At 46.7% G+C, this 25,011-nt stretch overlaps 1 protein-coding gene across 7 annotated transcripts in view; it reads left to right on the forward strand.

Annotated features, from left to right (window-relative positions):
• Nucleotides 1-25,011, forward strand: part of TRMT11 (tRNA methyltransferase 11 homolog) — a 64,812-nt gene that overhangs the window by 28,442 nt on the left and 11,359 nt on the right. For 4 of the 7 annotated variants that reach the window (XM_030556238.1, XM_030556240.1, XM_030556241.1 and 1 more), the window contains exons 11-12: nt 528-659; nt 16,445-16,565. In XM_030556238.1, coding sequence (XP_030412098.1) covers nt 528-659; nt 16,445-16,565 — 253 coding nt within the window. Of the gene's footprint in view, nt 1-527; nt 660-16,444; nt 16,566-21,920; nt 23,294-25,011 lie in introns of those variants that run through there. The other 3 variants (XM_030556243.1, XM_030556242.1, XM_030556239.1) reach the window with 3 other exon arrangements.

The raw sequence follows: 25,011 nt of genomic DNA on the forward strand, positions 1-25,011 counted from the left end.
CCTGTGAAATCTGTATAGTATAGGGTAAAAGCGCACACAAGACCAGATTTCACGGTCCATGACATGTTTTTCATGGCCATGAATTTGGTAGGGCCCTACCCATGTCTTTTAGTTTCCCTTGCCCCCCTCTTGTGCTCACCTGCAGCAGGCATTCTCTGTCCTGGCAGACAATCTCTCCGTTGTTGGGATGACAGCCTTTTCTGCTGCATGGTCTTGATTTTCTGTTTTCGGATTTCATGTCAATGTCTCATCCTCCTTTGATTCTTACAATAACGCTTAAGAAAGACACTGTACAAAATATTTATATTTCAAAAGTGATTTTAGTTGAGTAGTTTTCTTTGCAAATTCCATCCCTAACATTTAAAAAGCCACTGTGAAAGAGTTTGGATGCAGATTTCTCATTAATTTTAAGTGGGATTTGGTCATCTAATACCCTTACCTGGCTTTGCAAATCTCAGACTGTGTTCAAAAAATAAAATAAAATTGTGGCTATTACTTGTTCAGTATTTTTTTTCAATATTGTTTAGCACAGAAAATCACATCTCCATTTCCTCGAACTATCATCTGAGTGATATCTTTTTTGACTTGTTAAACTCTGCGGCAGAGTACCTGGTGATGGGAGGAAGATTGGTGTACTGGCTACCAGTTTACAAACCTGAGTATGTACTCTTCTAAATACCTTGATATCTAGTCTGTAGTAGATAAAAATTATAGTATAACCTAGCTATAATTTCTTCTAGGGTGAGATGTCTCTAGAACTTCCTACTGGGGTTTAAGAGGGATTCCTACGATTTTCATATATCAAAACTGGGTGGGTGAAGGGGAGGAGAGTTTGGAACAGTTTTTGAAAGGAGAGAGAACCATGTGCAGCCAGTTAGAAATCAAAACTTTTATTTTTTTTTCAAAAATGTATGCTACTGATAAAGGAATGGGAAACCAGAGTACTGGAATCCAGGTAAACATCAAAGCTAAATGCACACCCCTTTAAGAGCAGGCAATATTAGTTTGCCTTTTTATTGGGGCATGACTCTTTTAAAGAGAGAAATTCTGGACAATTAACTTCTCCAGGAGAGTCCAGAGGTCAGGTGACCAAGAGGAATCATGACTGCCAGGCTTTATAAGAAGCTACCTGTAGCTCAGTTAGGGGAGAGGCAGACTTGCAGGAAACTGGAAATGCTGGCTGTTCAGCTGCATAGGTGTGGGTTATGACTATGATGGACTAGGCAAGCTTACCAAGGGTCAGGTGGTTCCCTGTGAAGAGAGTGAGCTGGGGTGGAGTCTGCCAGAGAGGCTTGGCTAATGAGGCCTGGGAGAGGCCCAGGAGAAGACCAGCCTCTCTTGTCCCTCCACTGCACTACGAGGAGAGGGTGAGCTGACAAACCTGCCATGAGAGGAAAAGGACTGTTATGTCTCAAAGCCTGGAGAAGGCTGAGAAGAACGGAGAACCCTCTGCCAATAGGGCAAGGAATCATTGGGCCCTGGAGGAGTGTATATGACTTAACTGAGTATGGAAGGGCAGTCATGCATCAACATGGTTGAAAGCTGTAGCCGGTTCAGCAGGAAGGCACTGTGTACCCCCAGGAGAGCAAGCCTGCACTAACGGGGCAGAAGGACTATTAAGTCTGGGAAGAGCTAGAGAAATTAGTTTGCTTTGGCCTTGGGTGATTCTTGGAAGGGGAAGCATTGACCAAGGGTTAAACTCCACCCCGTCCATCTACCTGGGAAAGACTGGGACAGCTGCTAAAGTGGGGGAAACAGAGCCATGGATGTGACTAGATGCAAGGAGAAATAAGGACTCTGTTCTTCTTCGAGTGATTGCTCACATCCATTCCATTTAGGTGTGCACGGGCACGCTCGTCGGAAACTTTTTACCCTAGCAACTCCAGTGGGCCGGCAGGTCGCCCCCTAGAGTGGCGCCGCCATGGTGCTCGATATATACCCCTGCCGGCCCACCCGCTCCTCAGTTCCTTCTTACCGCCGTGTCGGTCGTTGGAACTGTGGAGCGCGGCATTGCTGTCCTCCACGTCCCTAGCTCTCCTTGTTACTACCGTTGTTACTACCGTTGTTAGTTAGTGGTTAAGTATAGTTAGTTAATTAGTTTGTAGTGTAAATAATATTGTACATAGTTGTTAGCCGGTCTGGGCTGTAGCCGCACCCGGCACCGGGCTCATGCCTGGTTCGCTGGGCTTTAAGCAATGTGCGGCCTGTAAAAAGCCTATGCCAACCAGCGACCCTCACGATGCGTGTCTAAAGTGCCTGGGGGAATCGCACAGGTCGGACAGGTGCCGCATTTGCAAGGCTTTTAAGCCCAGAACAAAGAAGGAGAGAGACCAGAGACTCAGGACTCTCCTAATGGAAGCGGCACTTGACCCAGCAGCTTCGCAGGCCGTGATCTCTACGCCGGCACCGGATCGCACCGGCACCGGAAAGACTCCCCGGCACCGACCTTCCCCGGCACCGGGTGTAGAAACAAGACCATCGAAGTCTGCAACTCCAGCCAGGCAGACTCGAATGGAACGCCCGGCATCGACATCTGCCGCGGCGCTACCGGCACTGTCGACTCCGGGCCCGGTGGGTCCGTCGACTCCGGTACCGCCGAGCTCCCCCATAAGATCTGGGGTTGAGCTATTGGTCCCATCCACTCCAGAGACCTTCGCCTCGGCACGGGATCTCATTGCCCTGACTGAGTCAACTCAGCCGCCACCCCCGGTACCTCCGGTGCGGGTAGCGTCCAGGGGCAAGCCCATGATGACGGCGCCGTCTGGGGACTCACGCTCGCGATCGAGGTCCCGACGCCAAGGTCGCTCGAGATCCCGACGCCGCTCGCAGTCCCGGCACCGCTCCCCTCGGCGGTACCGGTCGTACTCGTGGCACCGATCGACCTCCAGACGGTCACGGTCTGGTTCCAGCCGCCGATACCGGCACCGTGACTCTAGGAGCCAGTCTCGCCGTCGTTCAGCGCACCAGTCGACCTCCCGGCACCGAGCTGGTGGCAGGTCCCGGTCGACCTCCCGGCACCTCGTCGGTGGCAGGTCCCGGTCCCGATCCCGGCACCGAAGCAGCGGCCGGTACCGGTCCAGATCCCGGCACCGAGACAGAACTCGGTCCCGATCCCGGCGCCGGTATGACTCCCGGTACCGATCCCCGGCACCGAGAACATCTTCGGTGCCGGACCACGGAGACTCTTACCAGCCGCGGTCGGCCCCACCATGGCCTTCTAGACAGCCGTCGGTGTCATCACAAGCGGACAGCGTATATGCACTGGGCACCGACAGACAAGCGGCTCTATTCCAGGACCCTCCGCAACAGGACCAGGGTCCGCAGCAGTGGGGGTTTTGGACACCCTGGGCGTACCATCAAGCCCAGGGCCCCCAACAGCTTCCTCCTAGGCCTGCAACGGCGGAGCACAGGGTGCCAGAGGCGTCGTTGTCTCGCCCCCCTCCCTCCCCGGATGGAGAGGAAGGATCGAAGCAGCAAGACCCTGGTCTTGCTCCTGAGCCAGAGGCGAGGGCTGAGGCGGACCCCCCGCTGGACACTTTCTTGCCAGGGGTCTCCTCATCCTCCTCTCCTGACGAAGCGGTGGCTGGCACTTCCTCCAATAGCCCTCCTCCGCTAGATCTCAAGGCACACCAGGACCTCCTTAGGCGAGTAGCACAGAATCTGAGCCTGCAAGCCGAGGAGGTCTCTGAGATGGAGGACCCCGTCGTCAGCATCCTCTCCTCCGATGCTACCACTAGGGTCGCCCTACCCTTCATTAGGACGATCCAGGCCAACGCCAATACAATCTGGCAGTCACCGGCCTCCATCCCCCCTACGGCGAGGGGCGTCGAAAGGAAGTACATGGCCCCCTCCAAGGGCTATGAGTACCTCCACGTTCACCCGGCACCATGTTCCCTGGTGGTGCAGTCGGTGAACGAGAGGGAGCGCCACGGACAAGAAGCCCCAGCCCCCAAATCCAAGGAGGCCAGGCGTATGGACCTCCTCGGCTGCAAGGTCTGTTCGGCTGGGGCCCTTCAGCTCAGGGTTTCAAATCAGCAAGCCCTTCTTAGCCGCTACGCTTTTAACTCATGGGTGGCAGCGGACAAGTTTAAAGAGCTGCTGCCACAAGAGGCTCGTCAAGAATTCGCGGCGATTCTTGACGAGGGCAAGAAGGTTGCACGAACCTCGTTACAGGCCTCTTTGGACGCTGCAGACTCGGCTGCCCGTACCCTCGCCTCGGGGGTAACGATGCGCCGCATCTCCTGGCTTCAGGTTTCTGGCCTTCCACCGGAGCTCCAATACACCATCCAGGACCTCCCGTTCGAAGGCCAGGGCCTGTTCTCAGAAAAGACAGACCCCAGACTGAAAAGTCTTAAAGACAATCGGGTCAGTATGCGCTCCCTCGGGATGCACACGCCGGGGACGCAGCGCAGACTCTTCCGGCCGCAACAGCAGCAGCAGCAGCGTAGGCCATACCCCCAGTTCCGCCAGCGGCAGGACCTTAATAGGCGCCGCGGCAGGAATGGAAGGCGTAGACAGTCGGGGAACCAAGGGGGGCAAAATCAAAGCTCCTCCAAGCCCCCGCCTGGGCCCAAACCTTCGTTTTGAAGGTGCGCCCGAGGGCGCAGTACCAGTTTCCCCCACGGATCCTTCCCCCCCATTTTCCAACCGCCTTTCGTTTTTCCTCCAGGCGTGGACCCAAATAACATCCGATCGCTGGGTCTTACGCACGGTGCATATGGGATACCACCTGCAGTTTGTATCATTTCCTCCCTCCCGCCCCCCTTCCTTGTCCCTCTTCAGGGACCCCTCTCACGAGCAATTCCTTCGGCAGGAGGTACAGACGCTCCTCGACAAAGGAGCTATAGAGGCGGTTCCGGAAAACGAGAAAGGCAAGGGGTTTTATTCCCGCTACTTTCTGATCCCCAAGGCCAAGGGAGGCCTCAGGCCCATCCTTGACCTGCGAGAGCTCAACAAGTACCTAGCGAAGTTGAAGTTCTGCATGGTGTCCCTGGGGACCATTATTCCATCCCTGGATCCGGGAGACTGGTATGCCGCCCTCGACATGCAGGACGCCTATTTTCATATTGCCATATGGCCACACCACAGACGATTCCTTCGATTCGTGGTAGGCCGACTTCACTACCAATTTGCAGTCCTCCCATTTGGCCTTTCTACGGCTCCGAGGGTATTCACAAAATGCATGGCCGTCGTTGTGGCACATCTTCGGCGCAGTCGTATCCACGTGTTCCCTTACCTAGACGATTGGTTAATTCGGGGCACGTCGGAGTTACAGGTTTGCAGCCACGTCCGCAGGATCACCGGCCTGTTTGCTACCTTGGGCCTCATGATCAACGTGGGCAAGTCCACCCTGCTCCCCTCGCAGAGGGTGGAGTTCATTGGGGCCACCCTGGACTCCACCGTGGCCAGGGCCCTTCTGCCGTTGCCAAGGTTCCAGGCGTTGTCGGCGATCGTTCAGCGCTTGCGGGCAGCCCCCTTGACATCGATACGGACATGTCTAACCCTGTTAGGCCACATGGCAGCATGCACATTTGTGACCGGTTACGCTCGGCTCCGCATGAGGCCCCTCCAGTCGTGGCTCATCGGACACTACCGGCCGGCAAGGCAACCACTAGACATGCTGATCACTATCCCCCAGGGGGTGTTGGATTCTCTCAGCTGGTGGCTAGACCAGTCCGTAGTGTGTGCGGGGCTCCCATTCCACCCGCCCCAGCCCTCGGTGTCCCTAACGATGGATGCCTCAGATCTTGGCTGGGGGGCCCACCTGGGAACCCTGAGAACACAGGGCCTGTGGTCCCCACAGGAGGTGAAGCTGCACATCAACATGCGGGAGTTGAGAGCGGTCCGCCTTGCTTGTCAAACGTTCTATCACCAGCTTCAGGGCCGTTGTGTCGCGGTATTTACCGACAACACGACGACCATGTACTATATCAACAAGCAGGGCGGCACCAGATCCTCTCCCCTATGTCACGAGGCGATGCGACTCTGGGACTTTTGTATAGCCCACTCCATTCACCTTACGGCTTCCTTCCTCCCCGGAGTGCGGAACACGCTGGCGGACCGCCTGAGCAGATCCTTCCTCTCACACGAGTGGTCCCTTCGCCCGGACATCGCCCTCTCGATCTTCCAGAGGTGGGGTTGTCCCCGTGTGGACCTCTTCGCGTCCAGGGGGAACAGGAAATGCCAGGCGTTCTGCTCTTTTCAGGGCCGGGAACCCAGGTCTATAGCGGACGCCTTCCTTATTCCGTGGATGACCCACTTGTTCTACGCGTTCCCCCCGTTCCCACTGGTCCACAGGGTCCTTCTGAAGGTGCGCAGTGATAGGGCCCGCGTGATCATGGTAGCCCTGGCGTGGCCCAGACAGCATTGGTACCCCATGTTGCTGGACCTGGCCATAGCCGACCCAGTTCCCCTGCCCCTTCACCCGGATCTGATCACCCAGGAACACGGAACTCTCTGTCACCCGGACCTCCAGTCGCTGCACCTAGCAGCGTGGCTCCTGCGTGGCTGACCAGTTCTGAGTTGCGCTGCTCCACCCCGGTACGGGAGGTACTCTTGGGCAGCAGGAAGCCTTCCACTAGAGCGACATATTCGGCCAAGTGGAAGCGTTTCTCCTGTTGGTGCGTGGAGAAAGGTCTCCGCCCGATGGAAGTTTCGGTGGCCAATATTTTGGACTATATTTGGTCCCTCAAACATCAGGGCCTGGCGATATCGTCCCTGCGGGTCCACCTGGTGGCTATCTCCACCTTTCACCCGGGTGGGGATGGCCGCTCCGTTTTTTCTCACCCGACGGTGACTAGATTCCTGAAGGGGCTGGAACGTCTATACCCTAACGTCCGACTCCCTGCACCGACCTGGGATCTTAACCTGGTGTTGTCTTGGCTCATGGGGCCCCCCTTCGAGCCGTTAGCTACTTGCTCCCTACTCTATCTTTCTTGGAAGACTGCCTTTCTAGTAGCTATCACCTCAGCTAGATGGGTGTCGGAACTCCGGGCTCTCACGGTAGACACCCCGTATACAGTCTTCCATAAAAATAAGGTGCAGCTGAGGCCACACCCTGCCTTTCTCCCTAAGGTGGTCTCAGCCTTCCACGTCAACCAAGAGATATTCCTCCCGGTTTTTTTCCCGAAACCTCACTCTTCAGGCAGGGAGCAACAGCTCCACTCGCTTGACGTCCGTAGGGCTCTCGCGTTCTATGTGGAGAGGACCAAACCGTTCCGCAAATCCCCCCAGCTTTTCGTGGCAGTAGCGGACCGCATGAAGGGGCTTCCTTCGCAGAGGTTATCCTCATGGGTAACTTCCTGTATCAGGACCTGCTATGAGCTGGCCCATGTTCCTACGGGCCGTGTGACTGCGCATTCTACCAGGGCGCAGGCGTCGTCGCTGGCTTTCCTCGCCCGTGTGCCCATCCAGGAAATCTGTCGGGCAGCGACCTGGTCATCGGTCCACACCTTTGCTTCCCACTACGCCCTGGTCCAGCAGTCAAGAGAGGATGCGGCCTTCGGATCTGCAGTGCTCCATGCCGCGACTTCTCACTCCGACCCCACCGCCTAGGTATGGCTTGGGATTCACCTAACTGGAATGGATGTGAGCAATCACTCGAAGAAGAAAAGACGGTTACTCACCTTTGTAACTGTTGTTCTTCGAGATGTGTTGCTCACATCCATTCCACACCCGCCCTCCTTCCCCACTGTCGGAGTAGCCGGCAAGAAGGAACTGAGGAGCGGGTGGGCCGGCAGGGGTATATATCGAGCGCCATGGCGGCGCCACTCTAGGGGGCGACCTGCCGGCCCACTGGAGTTGCTAGGGTAAAAAGTTTCCGACGAGCGTGCACGCGCGGCGCGCACACCTAACTGGAATGGATGTGAGCAACACATCTCGAAGAACAACAGTTACAAAGGTGAGTAACCGTCTTTTACAGGCCGTGGGACAGACCATAGGTGGGGAAAAAAGGAAGTATTTTCTTCACTTTCAGATGGGAACTGAGGAACAGAGATTGACTTGCCCAGGGTAATACTGGAAGTATGTGGTAGAGCTGGGAATTGAACGTGAGTCTCCTAAGTGTCAGTCCAGTGCCTTAGACAGAGTTACTCCTGAGCCTCTGGAGTTACAGTATGTCAAGGAAACCTCTTGTTATGTCAGTAAGATAACAGAGATTGCGTTCTGAATGCCAAGGCCCTATATCCTCCACAGCAAACTGAAACTAAATTTTATGAAAGAACCTTTGACTTCTGGGATATTCTGTTGCAGCAAACTGGAAATTTTGCCCAGCTTATTAAAATTTAAAAAATTGAGTCTTTTATTGAATTCAACATGAACAAAAATGCTGCCAGTATAATAGGCCATGTTAAGTGGAATTCATTTTATGCCCTCCCACACTTTGTTTCAGTTTTTTGTGAGGGCAATATAGAATTGTGTCATGGAAATTTAGTTTGGGAGGGAGGTGGAAGCTGGATGTGTTTGGCAGCTGGGTAGGTGATATTTGAGGCTTTTGGAACCCCAGGAGGATATGGGAAGCAGTTTGGGATTGTGGGCTAAGCACATTAGTTGAATGTTTGTGATTAAAATGGTGAGCAATGACATGGCTAATTGGAGAAATAGACATTTAAGCTGTCATCCTTAGGTTGACTGAAATGGATCATATGTCTCTCAGAGGTATTGTTTCAGGCTGTCTGCAAACTCAAGGAACAATATTGTATTGTATTATACGTTAGCTCACATTTTAAAAGTTTTCTTTGCAATTAGGAGTGGAAAAGTGGTGTGTGTTTTAATATGAGAGCTTAGATATTTTAAGTGCCAATCTGTGGCAAAGGGTGTGTTTTGCAGCCATGGAATACGTGGGCTCACAGGTGTCAGATATGTAATCTAACATGTCAGCCTGTAAGAGGTGTTCCTCACAGGTATATAGAAGGGGGTAGTATACAGCATGTTTACACATGTTAGGTCAGCATCAGTACATCTTGTATCTAACAACAGCTTGTACATTTTCACAAGTGTCTTTCTTCAGACACCCCAGTTCCAGGCTACCACATGTGGTGGGACTGGAAACCACTAACATTTGTCCAAGGTTGCACCACAGTGGTAAAACCCTGTGGCTTGTCAAGTTGTGACATCTCAACACTAACTCTCAGCGTCAAGTGATTATTACCAATGAGATATAATTTTAACACTTGAAAAGACAAATAGTCTAACATCCGACCTCTCTCTAGTTGCTTTGTGATGGTGGTACAAAAATGTACTTCAAAGGTGAGCTTAGTGGATCTGTATCACATAGTTCGCATGTCACTCTTTTTGAATAATGGAATAAATATTTTTGTGTATACTTATTATATGGTTCTTGCAAACAAAAAGATGCCTTAACCAATGGAAGTGTTTAATTCATTATTCAGAATATCTACTACTCATCTCTGATGGCATTGTGTGTGCTTGTGAATTCCTGGATTGCTAAAATGTATGGCTTGTGCTAGTGTGCTGTTTGCTTAAAATTGTCATGTCTATTCTGTTTGTCACAGCATCACTTTTTCCCTACTTTTTCTGAAGTTGTGCAACAGCAGTGCTGCCCTAACAATGGAAGCTGTGTTTACTGATAGAGTCAGTGTTCCCTTTAATTTTTCCCACCAGTGTGCTTACTGAATTTTGTTATGTGCACCAATATGGAGGTGATGTGTCATATTGATGCACGTAACAAAGTTCATATGCTGTGGATAGGGCTGAGGGGTTTGGAGTGTGGGAGAGGGCTCAGGGCTGGGACAGAGGCTTGGGGTGCAGGGGGGGAGGGCTATGGCTGGGGGTGTGGGTTCTGAAGTGAGGCCACGGATGAGTGGTTTGGAGTGCAGGGGGGTTCTGGGGCTACAGTGAAGAGAGAGGACTCCCCACAGTGCTCTCTTCATGCAGCAGCACCTGGGCTTGGGGGGGAGGGGAGGACCCTCTCTGCATCATGGCAGCTCTGGGGCTGGAGCTACAGGTTAGGTGCCCCTCTCCTGGCCCCAGCAGGTCCGGGCTGTGGGAGAGCTATGTCGCTCTGGGGTTGGTCTGGGCTGCGCCACCCCAGGGCCTGTCTGGGTCTGGACTGCTCTGGGGTTGGACTGCGTTACCCCAGGTGCAGCTGGGCCCGATCCAGCTGTGGCTTGGTCTGGGCCTCAGGCTGGGTTGGGGGAGTGGCCTTTCTCTGGTGGCAGGTTAGGGGCCAGGCTAGGTGGGGGCTGGAGGAAGGGCACCCCTCTCCGGCCACGGCAGGTCTCTGGGTGGGTTTTCTGAGCTCCTTCATGGTACTAAATAGGTTGCTTCACGGCCGCACAACTTACAGGAAGCTTAGGTTAGAGCAGGTGGTTAGGAGTTATGAATTCTGTGTTCTGTTGTAGCTGTGCCACTGACTTGCCTTGAGCAAATCAACCTCTCACTTTCTCAGTTTCCCCATGTGTAAAATGGTGCTGACTACCTACTGTTACGAATGTTTTGTCGTGCAGTGTGAAAATTTCAGACGAAATGCACCATGGAAATGTGAAACATTAATATATTAACACACTGAGTTTTCTGTTCTAATCCTCTGTGCAGGTTCTTACTTTAACAAACTTGCTAGCACATTTGTGGGCCAAGGAGAGAGAAGCTAGTGACTAATCTGTTGAGCTGTCAGGCGTTCACTGACAATGTCTCCCTTTCTATCCACCTATAACTTATGGTTACCATATGTCCCCTTCTTTTAAATTAAAAAGAAAAATGGGTAAAATGGATTTTTGTTAAAGCAATTGCTACTATACTTCATTTGACAAGGTTCTGGGGTTTACCTAACAGGGTAATCATTACCTGTAGAAAGAACTGTCTGTATTAATGCTAAAAAGACAAGAAGGTGTTCTAGCAGAGTGATAACACCTCTCATTCTGAAAGATAACATTACACTCCAAAGTAGTTTATTGTTTCAATCTGACATTGAAATCATTGTTAGGCTTGAATTCTTTTAATTCCTTTGCTGTCGGGCTTTTACACAGTTATGAAGAGAAACTTCTAAAAGAAGTGTGGCAGAGTGCCTATCTTTGTAAGTTGTTAAGAATTCTTTGGCCCTCTTCTGTCATGCATTTCCTGATTTTTACCTGTTGTAAGGCGTTGCCAAATTTCAAGCTGTAGGGTGCATTGGGAGAGGAGTTTGAGGTAGTGAATTTGGAGCCTCTGGAATGATCCTCAGAACCAACTCATTTACTTGGTAGGACTTGTGATGTATCATCTTAATTTTATAAAAGCTCACTTTTCTTTTTAAATAAGAAATTTCAAAATCTTCCTCCTCACCTATAGCTTCCTGCTTTTTCAGATGGTTGGTTGAAGTTGCAGTCTATTGTAGAAGGTGCTTTGGATCTGTCTTTAGCTTTCTATTATCCAGATTTTGTGGACTGGTTTGTTCACAATCACAAAGTGCTCCACCCTGGTAACACTGTGGCTGAAACTCTGATAGTGGTTGGTTTGATGTCTGTTTTGGGAAATAGAACTGCAGTTTGGTTGGGCAAGGAATTTAAAATGGAGAACATAAAGATTAGAATAGAGCTTTTAAATGAAGATCTGGTAATAATACTTGTTGCACCTGAGGAATAGCTTAAAGAGCATGGGGTACTTTCAGTTGTTACCTGGGTTTCAGATCACATTATGTGTAACAAAGACCTCAATCAGCTGGGTGACTAAAAGGAAGTGTGGGGAAAAACAGTAGTAGAGTTTGCTCTTCCAGCTACTGTTTGAGTTGGTCTGTGACCCTTTTCTGTGCTTGTGGTCATAAATCATGGTAGCTAGATTAATTTATTAATGATGAAAATATTAGTTTTGTATCTTTGGGCCAGTGTTAGCCAAGAGTGTCCGTCCCTCTCCCTGCCAGTCTCATTATGTGAAATGTAGTAATATTTGCCTAGGCTACTAAACTCCCTGTTTCTTAAAAAAGCAAAACCCTCAAGACTGTTGTCTGTCTTAAATTATAAACTATTCAGGCAGGGCCCATCTCCGTTGTATATGTGTACCATGCCTGGTGCAATGAGGTTCTGATCCAGAACTGGAGCCTCTACGCACTACTTCAGTACAAATAATGGTAGTGTGTCCTGTCAGGTATATGTGCATAAGTGAATCTCTGATTTATCATTTGCGTTCTGCAGACTAAAAGTTACATGAGATTTATTACCTCCTGTAATCAGGTCTCCTAAGGATCAAAACAATATTTTTCTCCTGTCATGCTGTCTGGAATGACACTCAACTGTGAGTGCCTATCTCAGGGCAGGCTGTCAGAAAACAAGGGCCAAACTGGTGGTATGTTCTATAATTAGATTTCACCAATCCAGTAGCACATGTGAACTCTGGATCATTATATCAGTCTTACCACAGAGTCACAGACAGTCCCCTTAGTCTCTCAGTCCATCTTGCCACCCAGACAAACTGAACTTTATGATAAAAGGTTATTAAAACCAAAAATCACACCACATCAGGTTTCTACCAATCCCGAGAGCCCAGTCACTTACCCCCCATCAGTTGGTACTGCAAGTCTTACACCAAAGACAATGCTGGCAGCTAATTCTATAGTAAACTATCTACAGGCTTATTAGCTAGGAAAAAGAAATGAGAGGTACTGAGAGGTTAAAGTAGGTAACATAAATTAACAGGTGACTCAAAGTTTGTAAGTCTGAAATGATAGCAGAAGTGTAATAAACTGCCAGTTTCGAAATGTCTCTGTCTCCTGAATAACTCTGGGGTCTGTTGTCTTGTTCAGTTATTCCACCCTGTTAGAATCCAAACAGTCCATGGACACAGGACTGTTCCTTGAATCCATATTTATAGTTTCTTCTGCAGAAAACAATCTGAATAGTGTTGTTTTACCCTTTGACAGTGAGTAGGAAATGCAGACTGAATATGTGAATTCCCATTGTTGATCACAAGGGCCCTCGCTTTGAAGTTAGCACTCTTCTTCATTTACATTTCCAAGGCTCCAGTTGCGTTTGGGTAATTTAATTATAGTGATATATAGATATATAATGTAAATGCCTGCCATTACATTATGATAGAAATAGGTAAGTGAAAAAATACAAGTAAGATTCCATTAGTTTTCATGAAATTTTAACATCTGAATACACTCTTCCATTAAAACAGCTTTGATCTAGGGTCATTTAATTACTGGGGCATACATAATATAAATGCAGTTTAATACCAAACAGGATATAGACAACTGAAAACAATGCAATTAACATCTCTTTTGATCTATACTAACACACAAGCAAATTGGCCTGAATACACTATAATACCTTTTAACAGTTCTTTAACAACACTTATTTTAACAATTCATAAACAAATGAATTGGCCTTTGACTTGAGCTGGTCTGTTAGCATCACACCTCCCAAGTGCTATTTTTGACAAGCTCAAAACCTATCTCATAGGGGTTATGTTTTCCAAAGTCACAATTTTTGTCACTCCCTGCGTTGCTGTCCACCCAGGCTAGGATCAACCAACTGGGCATTTGCCTTTGTGCCATCTGCTTCTGACATTCAGGCCTAGATTGCCTCACCCACTCCTTGTCTTGCATGCTCTGCACCCTGCACTGCTTTGACCAGAGAGCTGCATGCAGCGCAGAAGGGGTGATCTTGTTGGTGGCTACTGCTGTCTCTTACACTGGCCTATGACTGTGCTTGCTTAAGCTGCTGCCTTGCAGCAGCCATCTCCCATGAGCAGACTAGCAATAGGGGAAGAGAGAAAGTGGCCTGTTCTCCACTCCTGAAGCAAGAAAAAGAAGAAACTTTCATTGTTTAAGGAACTAAGGGAGAGACTACTGCCAGCTCCCTTTCCCCTATGCTCAAGTGTTCTGAGTCTAGTTATTTTTCATGCTGTCTGTCCTCCAGAAGGCGTGGAGTGTCACTTTGGCTGTAATTTTTAATTTAAAATTTTCTGTGGATTTATACAATAATAAAGGCCACCTATCGAAGACTCAGCATTCTGCCACAAATCAAAAGAACAAAGATAAAACTAAATAGCCATTTACCTGCCAACAGAACACATCTCCCTTTCCCCACATACATCAAACCCACCATCCTCTGGAGCAGCCTGCACAAATAAATGTGCTTTTCAGCATGCCTTGAAGTTCAACAGATCAGAGCTAGCTTGGACCAGGAAGAAACTTGTTTCAGAGCTTAGAGCCTCTCACGGATAACTCTATTGCCAGCCCCCCTCTTTTTTATAAATCAAGGGGGCTTTTGGTCAAGCACATTTGCTGATTGCAACTGTGGTAGTGTAGCAAGAAGAGAGAGGCAGTCTCATAAAAAGGTCCTGAGCGATTTAGGGTTTTATATAGGTCAAAACCATCCCCTTTTATCCATTAATTGACTGAAGCACAGTGTACTGGAGTGCTAGTTTAGGTAGCAGATAAAAATTTAAACAAGTTTAGGAGTTCTTGGGCATCATAGTAGTGCCCAGTGCAGAAAATGGAGAATAAATGCAGCTCAGGAGGCAAGAAGTTTATTGCTGTTTGAGCTTTGCTGAAGAGACATGCGTTAGTACAAGAATTTAGGAGCCTGGAACTTCTGTCACTGACGTTCCATTATCCACTTTCCTGTGAAATCTTGTAGCTGCTCGGTATGTCTGTGTAAAACACCACAGCAGTTGCAGCCTCCCTGCTGTAGCACTTCATTGTACGCTGACAGGAAGGCTTCTCCCGTTGACATAGGTAATCTACCTTCCCCAGAAGCAGTAGCTAGGTCAACAAAAGAAATCATCTGTTGACTTAGAGCCATCTACATCAGGAGTTAGGTTGGTGTAGCTGTCTCTCGGAGTGGATTTTTCAAACTCCTGAGAGACATAGCTATACTAATGTAAATTCCTAGAATAGACCTAAGAAACTCTAGTTCTATTTTGGTTTGACTTATTTGTTTATGCAGGAGGTGGAACTCCCCTTATTTAAAAAATACTACAGTGTTCTGTATTAATGGCCCCCAGCTCTGCACTAGCATTATTGCAAAGGTTAGTGTTTATGGCTGTTGTAGCAGGCTTTCTAATACAGTTGAAAGAAGTAAGACTTGCAACTTTGGTCACATTGTTCATAATTTTTCAGGTAGCAATGCAAACCATACACTTATATTCTGTCTCGAGTGGCCACATTACTGTAGTATCTGAGTAGTCTCTTAATGTAGTTATCCTTACAACAACCTGTGAAGTAGGGGATTGCTATTATCTTCATTTTACAGTTGAGGAAACTGAGGCACGGAGACTAACTGACAGTCACACAGAAAGTGTATAGATACATAGAAAAAGTAAAACAAACAAACTTGGGAAGGTACCATCATAGGTGGCAGTAGGTGGAGGTAGGAACTGCTCTTGCATTTTTTTGTTTTCCCTTTATTTACTTTTCAGTAGATGTTCAGAAATGCCTCCTTGTCATGGGTAAAATATGGAGCATCTGCCTTGTGCTCCAAGTACTCCTTGCCCTTCAAAGGATGTGTGTGGGCTAGTTTTTTAAAGACTGACTCAGCAGCAGAGTGAAGATGCCTCATATTCACGCTTTCCTTTATTATATATTTATAGGCTGTTAATTGAGTCCGATGACTCTTCCCCACCCGCTTCCTGAATCTCTTTAAAACCTAATTCAGCTTTTAGCACTTGGAAAAATAAGAGGGGGGAATGCAGTTTCGGAGATGTAGATTCTTGGAAATTAGTAGTCTTCATATGGCTGATGTAAATGTAGTTTTTCTGCAAGATGGAAGTTACATAAAATATTGTGGAAGCTTACTCTTCACCCACCAGTACAGAGGTTTTTAACTGAGTTAATTTTGGTACATTTTGTCAGCCGGACAGTATTATTGCCCTCTGTCAAAGGGCTATCAGAACAGATTTTCTTTTAAAATGGCTTTCCCTGTCTAACAGAGGAAGTCCAATATGCTCCACTCTGTTTATAACACCAGTCTCTGAATCCGAAAGATTTCAATGGTTATTAAAGAGGTTGTGTTGTAATATATATTGAAGTCCAAGTATAGTAGTCTCCTATTGGGGTGCGTCAGTAAATATACAACCACCCAAATCAGTTGATTATAATTGGATGCTTTTTGAAATACTTTTAAAAAGCAGAGTTCCTGATTGGGTGCTTGGAGGAATTTTCCCATGATACTTGACATAATGCAGGTATCTACATATGGAAATTTATAGCTGGAAAGAACCTCAAGAGCTCAATTACCCATTTGTAGAGAGCCCTATGGGAAATATTCTTCCCATTTACAGCTAGTTCATCTGCACCATGTCTTTTATTTGTGTCCCAAAAAGATGGGATATATGCTTATGATTTCTGAAAACAAGTGAAAATGTTGTTTCTGGAAACTTAGTATGGCTATAAAATGTGTGGAAGCTTATAGGGTAAGCCAGTTCGAATAGATCTGTATAACCGTTTTTCAGATGCACATGGTACAGTTCATAGGTTTACAGCTTTCTGACTGCTTATTTCTTCCAGATATACAGAAGAGATTATACCCCGGCACCCCTGCCTGAAACTTATTAGTAACTGTGAGCAGATGCTTTCCAGCCACACATCAAGACGCTTGATAACCATGGAAAAGGTGAAAGAATTTGAGGTAAAATGTTCTTGGGTGTGTTGTGCGAAATGGCGACTGTCAAATATATGAAAGGTTTGCTCTACTGTTTGAACTGCAAAAGGGAATTTATTGTATTACCATCACCAGTTTTGGTATCCAGTACTGGATTGTCAATTCTGCTGCTGCTGCTGCTAAGATGTTTTTATGACATGAATTAGAGGCTTTGAAAAATGCCACATCTTAAAAGACAAAACACAAGCCTGTTGTGTTGCTCACTTAGTCGGCAATGATTTACGGTAGTTTTTTGTTTTTAAAACACTTTGATAAATGTTTCACCCAGGGCAAACTGGTTAGTATGAGTGAAGGCAGGATCTTTGAGGACAAGATATTGTTTCAGAGGTACTGACTGCGGGCATTTCCTGTTGACTTCAGTGGGGATTGAGAGTGCTTATCTCTGAAAATTGGGTTCTAAGCCATTATATAAACAGTACTAAAGTCTGACATTAGTTCAATGATGTGGGGGCCTCCTGACAATGGTATTTAATCTCCAGGTCTTCATGCAGGAAAGGTAATGTGTTTTCAGTTGCTTAAACTGTTAAAGATGACTAACAAAAAAATCAGTCTGGAAATGGAACGTTACGGAAGAGATACTTAGACATGGTAGGAAAGCAGAGGCATGTCAGTAAGTAGGACATTGTTCTTAGCTAAAATGTCTTGGAGGTGAGCAAGCGCTTCCAGTATTTTCTTAGTTAGCTGTAAAAAGCTATTATTTTAAACAATGGACATGGTTTGAAGCAAATTAATGCTTCAGCATTATGGTATACACTAGCAATCCAGCAGGCTTCCAGTCTGGATTTCATAATGCAAGTGATGACTTAAATTGTCAAATAGCACTTACATAGTGTAACAAATTGTATAAGTTGTTCAGAACAGATGCTGTTGAGTTTGGCAGTAACAAACCATCATTTATAACTTAAAATTTGGACATGTATCTCTCTCCCCTTCCCCTATACCAGTTTTATTTTTTATATATTGACAGGTTTGACAGTAGTAGTAGTATTGGACTACATGTTCTAATTTAAACCACTTCTTCACCCTTCTGTGTATAGGCTTCAGTCATTTATCCCTATTGTGTTTTGTACATCACATACTGAAGAGTAAGTGACAAGTGAGTTCAATGACAAGTGAGGGTGGGGGGAGGGGGTGCAGCCAGCACATCCCTCGGCCCACGCCACTTCCCGCTGCCCCCATTGGCCTGGGACGGCGAACCACAGCCAGTGGGAGCCGCAGTCGGCCAAACCTGCCAAAGTGGCAGGTAAACAAACTGGCATGCCAGAGGTTGCCGACCCCTGATAGAGGGTATGTTTGGCATCACATTGTTTAGTTCCTTTTACAGGGAACTCTTAGATATTCTTCCTACTCTGTTTCATATCAAACAAATGTTTTGTAGAGACATGGTGTCCAGTAAAAGCAAAGAAGTGACACGAAAAGAAGTTGTTAGGGAGAATTGGAGATCTGCCCATTTATCTTGCTTTTGTGCAAGTGAGGGTTTTTTCATACTCCAGCATCTAGTGTATAATTTCATTTAATTAGGAACTAATTTTCTAGTGTGTGTGATAGTTCAACCACAGTGCACAGTGTCCGTGAATGATGATACATTTTTATAAAGATTGTGATTTTTAGATTATACTTAAGGCTATGTTTTAGTCACGGGTATTTTTAGTAAAAAAAATTGACATGTCATGGACAGTAAACAAAAATTCATGGCCCATGACCCGTCCCTGACTTTTACTAAAATTACTCATGACTAAAACTTGGAGGTGGACTGCCTGGAGCCTCCACGAGTGTTGGAGGCGGGGGGGCCTGAGTGCTGGGGGTGGGCAGGTTGTTGTGGGCAGCCAGGACCCCCACTGGGGTGGGAGAGTGGGAAGGATCTGCAGGCTTCTACCTGCCTCCACACCTTCCTCCACCCAGGAGCTGCAGCATATTTGGAGTCAGGGGAGGGAAGGGGATTGGGCACAGGACAGGGTTAGGCGGGCTCTGGGTAGCACTTATCTGGGGGCTCCCAGAAAGCAGTGACATCCCCCTCGCTCAGCTGCTAGGCAAAGGCATAGCCAGGCAGCTCTGCGCGCTGCCTCCATCCAGAATGCTGGTTCTGAAGCTTCCATTGGCCAGGAACTGTAGCCAATGGGAGCTGCAGGGTCGGTGCCTGGAAGCAGAGGCAGTGCGCAGAGCTACCTGGCCACACTTCAGTTCCGTCCTAGGCGGAGGTGTGGCCAGGTAGCTCTGCGCACTGCCTCTGCTTCCAGGCACCGACCCTGCAGCTCCCATTGGCTACAGTTCCTGGCCAATGGAAGCTTCAGAACCAGCATTCTGGATGGAGGCAGCGCGCAGAGCTGCCTGGCTATGCCTTTGCCTAGCAGCTGAGCGAGGGGGATGTCACGGCTTTCGGGGAGCCCCCAGGTAAGTGCTGCCCAGAGCCCACCTCACCCAAACACTGCTGGGAGGGGAGAGGGGCTGCCCGGGACTGCTCCAGGAGTGGCTGGTGCGCCTGGCGCAGGGGCTGCCTGAGCTGTCCCTGAGCCAATCGCACCGGCCACTGCAGAAGTCATGGAGGTCACAGAAATTCACGGAATCCGTGAGCTCCGTGACAAACTCGCAGCCTTAATTATACTGCATAATCATCAAGCAGTATTGCCAGGAGTTACAAGTTCTAGCAGTAATTAATACATTGTATATATTTATGTACAGTATAAACACTCTAAAATTCTGACTCTACTAAAGAAATTGACCTATTGTTGAAAACACTCATCTGCAATGGGTCCCATTGAACGGGTGTTGAAAATTGGTCGTGTTTATAATTTCAAGAAATTAGTGATCTAAGAAACCAAAGTAGACTAGAATCCTATCCAAAAATATTAATTGACATATACATAATTTTATCATAAGCATAAAGACCACAGAACTTCCTAGTAATAAACAATTTGAATTGTTTTTATCTCATTAAGGTCAGTAGGAATTCCTCTTATAGCTTAGCTGATAAGGGACTTTTTTTATAAATGTGCAGTAATGTACACACACACAGCAAACTGGACAAAGTCTATACAAAAATGTACTCAAGTATGGCACACAGTGGGTGGGAAATTTTAAAAGAAACGTTTTGAGGCTTACTTTGGGCCAAGGTGTCATTAGTTACTTCACTCCTTCCCCATAATAAATGGTTATGGCCATAATGGAGGTAGGTTAATAATAGCTAGTTAATATCTTATGAATCTGTATGAAACAAAAACCAAGAAGGTGAAAGAACAAGAAGGAAAGGAAGTGGGGGAGAAGTAAAGTTTGAGGGCTTTGAGGTGCGTGTTTGCTACTCTTGATGATAAGGACCTAAAACCATTATTATAAAGGGGACCTTTTACAGCATGAAAGTGTCTTGTAGTTTCTCCAAGGGTTGAGGAGGGATTTAGTTGGACGTGGATACCTCTCGTGTCTCAGTGATATTCTTTGTTCAGGGCCAGCGCTATTAGAGCAAGCTTTTTCCACATAGGGGATATGAGCCTGTCCTCATCAAGGCTGATGAGGAGGTAGAGTTTAGAATTTGGCATGCATTTGGAAGCACCATAGTGTGTCTGACGGTGAGGCATATGAATGGCTGCTTCTTCAGCAGATGCAGAATCTGTCAAGCTTGTGGTGTATAATCTGGTTGGTGTCCAATAAAACTGGTTCAGTCTTTTGTTTTATATTAGCTGTAGGTTGAGCCAATTTGAAGTGTACTGTGCTTGATGTTGCACCAAGTTAGTTTCCAAGTTTCATAAGCAAACTGTTTAGGTGACACAGGGAAGGAGGAAACAAACAGTTTTACGTTGCATACTTCGTATTTTTCTAATTCCAAAGTAGAATCAGATGGAAACTGTGTAACTACAAATGTATATGGGACAGAACAATTTCCAGCATTATTACGGGAAGTATTCTTGAGGCTCCATATCTATTCTTTAAAGATCGACTTGTTTTTAAATTCCTGTTGTAGTTAGGTGGTTTTTTTGGGGGGGGGGGGGGAGGGGGAGGGATCTTTTGTCTGTTCCACTTTTTAAATAAAACTGTCTAGCTTCTAGTTTTGTGGGGCTTGTTGAGTCACCCTGTAAAATATTTTTATGACTATATACTCTCTTCCACTTTCTGTTTCACTATTATTCTGTCTGGTGTCTTTACAGAATAATTCCTATTTATTTTGCTGGTGATTGTTCTCATTCTGAAACTTTTAATCTGCACTCCTGACAAAATACTGATATCTGTAGAGTTCTAGAGGAGAGGGGCTGTTGACCACAGTTGAGAAATGTGCCTATGAATTTCATGTCAAGATGGGAACGAGAACTAAACTGAAAGTGCATTCTGAACAAATGACTGCCCATGAAAAGACTTGGGAGCCAAGTGTTAACAGATTTGCAAAGCTGAAGGTTTCCAGCACCTCCTTGTCACATGGTCATTCTAGGCATCTTTATTGGAGTTGAGTTTTTTCTACTGTATTTAGCAGCATCAGTTGCTAGACTTGACCCTGTTGTCCTGTTTGAACTACTTAGTCATGTTTGTAGCTGTCTAAAATTTGTACAAGGGTTTCTCTAGCTACTGTCCAGTTCCAGATGTAAAACACTGGGAAGCTGTGATAAGGATAGGAGGATTTTTTAAAACAAAAAACAGACATGAGTAATTACCCTGAGGCTGAACTGAGGCCCACTAGATTCAGCATAAGCTTGTACGTTACTTTAACATCTGTGCAGATATCTAATGTAAACACAGCTCTGTTTGTAAACTTCAGTTCTTTTCCATCCTCCCCTACCTGCGTTGTTATGCTAGAAATATATTGCACCATTTTTAGCTTATTTTATAGAAGCAAAACTAATGTGAAGTTGCATGATAAATAAATTGTGAGCACTAAGTGGCTTTCACTTTGATATCAGCCTTTCTGGCTTTCATTTATTGTAGGATGCATCATAAGCCATATGTGGGTAAACGTTTATGAAAAACAGCAGTTTAGTTGAAAATTGGTGCCACTGAGGAGAATATAAATATATCATGGTCCATACCAACGATGTGAAAGAAATCATTATCAGAAACTGACAGTAGGTTAAAGGATGGTTGAAACCTGACTCTTACAAACAAAGGAGGAAATCACTTGCTTTCCTGAACTGATATAATAGTGATAGATTTAATCAAGTTAGTGTGTACAGTTCATTATTGGCCACTCTTGGTGCCTGACCCAAAGCAATGGCTTCTAGACAAACTTCACCTGCTTGTGCAGAGTAACCAGTTAAATGTTTTACCTCTAATACCAACTTTAGGCAGTGGTTACAAAGGAAATAAAATGAAAAAACTTTTCCTATTCTTTCCCCTCCTCTTCAGTTTCAGGTCTGGGAAACAAAACGGAAAAAGAGGGATGGGAGACGTCATTGCATTGGAGTAGGTAATGTTAGGGAGAGGAAGGGGAGCTTTAAGGTGATAGTTCAAATGATAAAGTTCAACTTTTGTCCCTGACCTGTTGCTTTGCTTAAAGAGCGGGAGCTAGGGGAAGAAAAGGCACAATATTTGGAAACTGCACCTGGCAATTCAGTGGTACAAGAGGGTTTGACACCAACACTTTAATTGTGTGAAATCTGCTGTGCTGCAGATTTCATTAACTAGTGGGGCCCGTGCACTTACTGTAAGGTATATATGAAGAGAGAGCCTCTTAGAGATTTGGCAGAGATACTGTTGCAGGATTAGTGCTTGTATAAACCTGCTGACTTCAGCCATTATTCAGAAGCATATTTTAGTTACCCATTATATTCTGTTCATTGTAATTACCTAACATCCAGCAAAAATAGTAGAGAATAGATTATTTCCAAAAGATCTTGCATGTATTTGTCTTTTTTTTTTTTTTTTTTTATGGCTAAAGTCAGAATATCAGTACTGTTCAGATTCTACCCATTCAGCTTGTCATTAGGTAACAGGTTGTCATGATGCCTAGCATGGGACAGAGCTATGGGTGCCAATTTCAGGTCAGACTGCCAGAAAACAGGGCATGCACCCCAAACTGGTGGCTTATTCTATCATAAGACTTCACCAAGCCAGTAACAAATGTGTGCTTCCAAATTACTATTCTAGTTATTATGAAGCCACAGACTGTCCCATCAGGCCCTCTAGCCTCTCATGCACCATCCAGACAAACCAGACTTCTGTGATAAATGATTCTTAAAACCAGAAATAACATCTATTAGGTTCTTCCAGTTCTAGTGAACCAGACACTCACCCCAGGTCAATATGTACTTCAGGATCTTACCAAATACCGCATTTAGGTTTGCCAGGCGTCCGGTTTTTGACCAGAACGCCCAGTCGAAAAGGGACCCCTGGCAGCTCTGCTCAGCATAGTTGACAGGCTGCTAAAAGTCCAGTTGGCTGCAGCGGGGTAGGCAGGCTTCGTGTGGTTCCTGGGAAGCGGCCTGCATGTGTCTCAAACTCGTAGGCAGAGGGGTGGCCAGGGAGGTTCTGTGCACTGCCCTCACCTGCAGGCATCATCCCGAATGTTGGTTCCACAGCTGTCATTGGCCGAGAACTGTGGCCAATGAGAGCTGTGGGGGCCGCACCTGCAGGCAGGTGCAGAGGATGGAACTCTCTGGCCACTTCTCCACCTAGAAGTCGGAGGGACATGTCGCAACTTCCTGGGCGCTGCCTGCGGTCAATGCCACCTGGAGCCCCTTCCTATGCCCCAACCACCTTCCCCAGCCCTGAGCCCCCCCATGCACCCACCCCCTTGCCTGCACCCCCAGGCCAGAGCCCATACCCCAAACCCCAGCTCAGAGCCCCCTCCCACACTCTAAAACTCTTGATTCCAGCTCAGAGCCCCTTCCTGCACCCCAAACCCTTCATCCCAAGCCCACACCCCCAGCTGGAGCCCTCACCCTTTGCCATACCCCAACCCCCTGCCCCAGCCTGAAGCCCCCTCTCACACTCCAAATCCCTTGGCCCCAACCCAGAGCCTCCTCCTGCACCCCAACCCCCTCTTCCCTGGCACTACCCCAAAGCCCACACCCTCAGCCCAGAGCCTGTACTCCCTCCCATACCCTAATCTCCTGCCCCAGCCTGGTGAAAATGAGCAAGTGAGCGAGTGATGGATGGAGGGGGAATGCAGTGAGTGGACGGCAGAGCCTCCAAGAAGGGGTGAAGCTAGGGTGGGGCCTCGGAGAAGGGGCAAAGTGAGGCAAGAATGTTCAGTTTTCTGCTGTTAGAAAGTTGGCTGCAGCACTGATTGCCAATCTTTAGTAAAATAAGTAAAGATTTATTAATAAAAAAAAGAGAAGAGTTGTTAAAACATTAAAATTAATCCTATGCATTACAATTGATTTCAGAGTTTGTAGATCAGGATAATAGCAGTGATGTTAAATCTGTTAGCTTGCAATAAGTTTCTCTGGATCTTCCAAAAGACTGGGAGTATTCAGTCCCTTGTTCAAAGCTTCCCTTTGTTAGAAATCATAGTCCAGAGATGTGGAGCAGGAAAGAGGCCAGGAGTGGTCAGTCTCCAGTTTATACCCCCAGTTCATTTACTGATGGAGACAAACTATCTCAAACATGGAGTCAGGAGCCACATGCTCTACAAGTCTTGTTGAGTCACTGGGCCTCCATTGTTCATACAGTCTGTGAGGCATCCTCAGGAGGGGCCCACTGGAACAGCTAATTCTCCTTAATGGCTCATCAACACATGGCTGGCTTGTCTTGATGTCAATCTGTCTTCTGGGTGTTACCAAGGGACGCAACATGTTTGAGATACAAACACATAGCAAAGATTCTTAACCTTTGTATACAATGATAATACATGGATATAAATAGGATAACATTGTTCAACAGATTACATCTTTTTTTAATTATACCTTACAACAGGGATCGGCAGCCTTTCAGAAGTGCTGTGCCAAGTCTTCATTTTTTCACTCTGATTTAAGGTTTTGCGTGCCAGTAATACATTTTAACGTTTTTAGAAGGTCTCTTTCTATAAGTCTATAATATATAACTAAACTATTGTTGTATATAAAGTAAATACAGCTTTTAAAATGGTTAAGAAGCTTCATTTAAAATTAAATTAAAACGCACAGCCCCCCGGACCAGTGGCCAGGACCCTGGCAGTGTGAGTGCTGTTGAAAATCAGCTCGTGTGCCACAGGTTGCCTACCCCTGCCTTACAAGGTATACTTCATGTAAGATTTATCACAGTTGTGCAACAGTGGTGGCGCCTTAGTGTAAACATAGTCATCTTTCTTTTTATACAGAGTCACGGTGGTGTTTTAGGCAAAAATGAAATAGACAACCTAAATGCACCAACCTACCTATTTAGAGTCTTAATAAAACAAAGGAAATGTTAAAATAGGTTTTAAATATTAGTATCTCAGGCCTTGGCTACACTGGAGAGTTGCAGCATTGGTGGTGGGTTTACAGCGCTGCAACTTACTCACCATCCACACTTCCAA

This window comes from Gopherus evgoodei, chromosome 3, assembly GCF_007399415.2.
Source record: "Gopherus evgoodei ecotype Sinaloan lineage chromosome 3, rGopEvg1_v1.p, whole genome shotgun sequence".
In the NCBI taxonomy this organism is placed as follows: domain Eukaryota; kingdom Metazoa; phylum Chordata; order Testudines; family Testudinidae; genus Gopherus; species Gopherus evgoodei.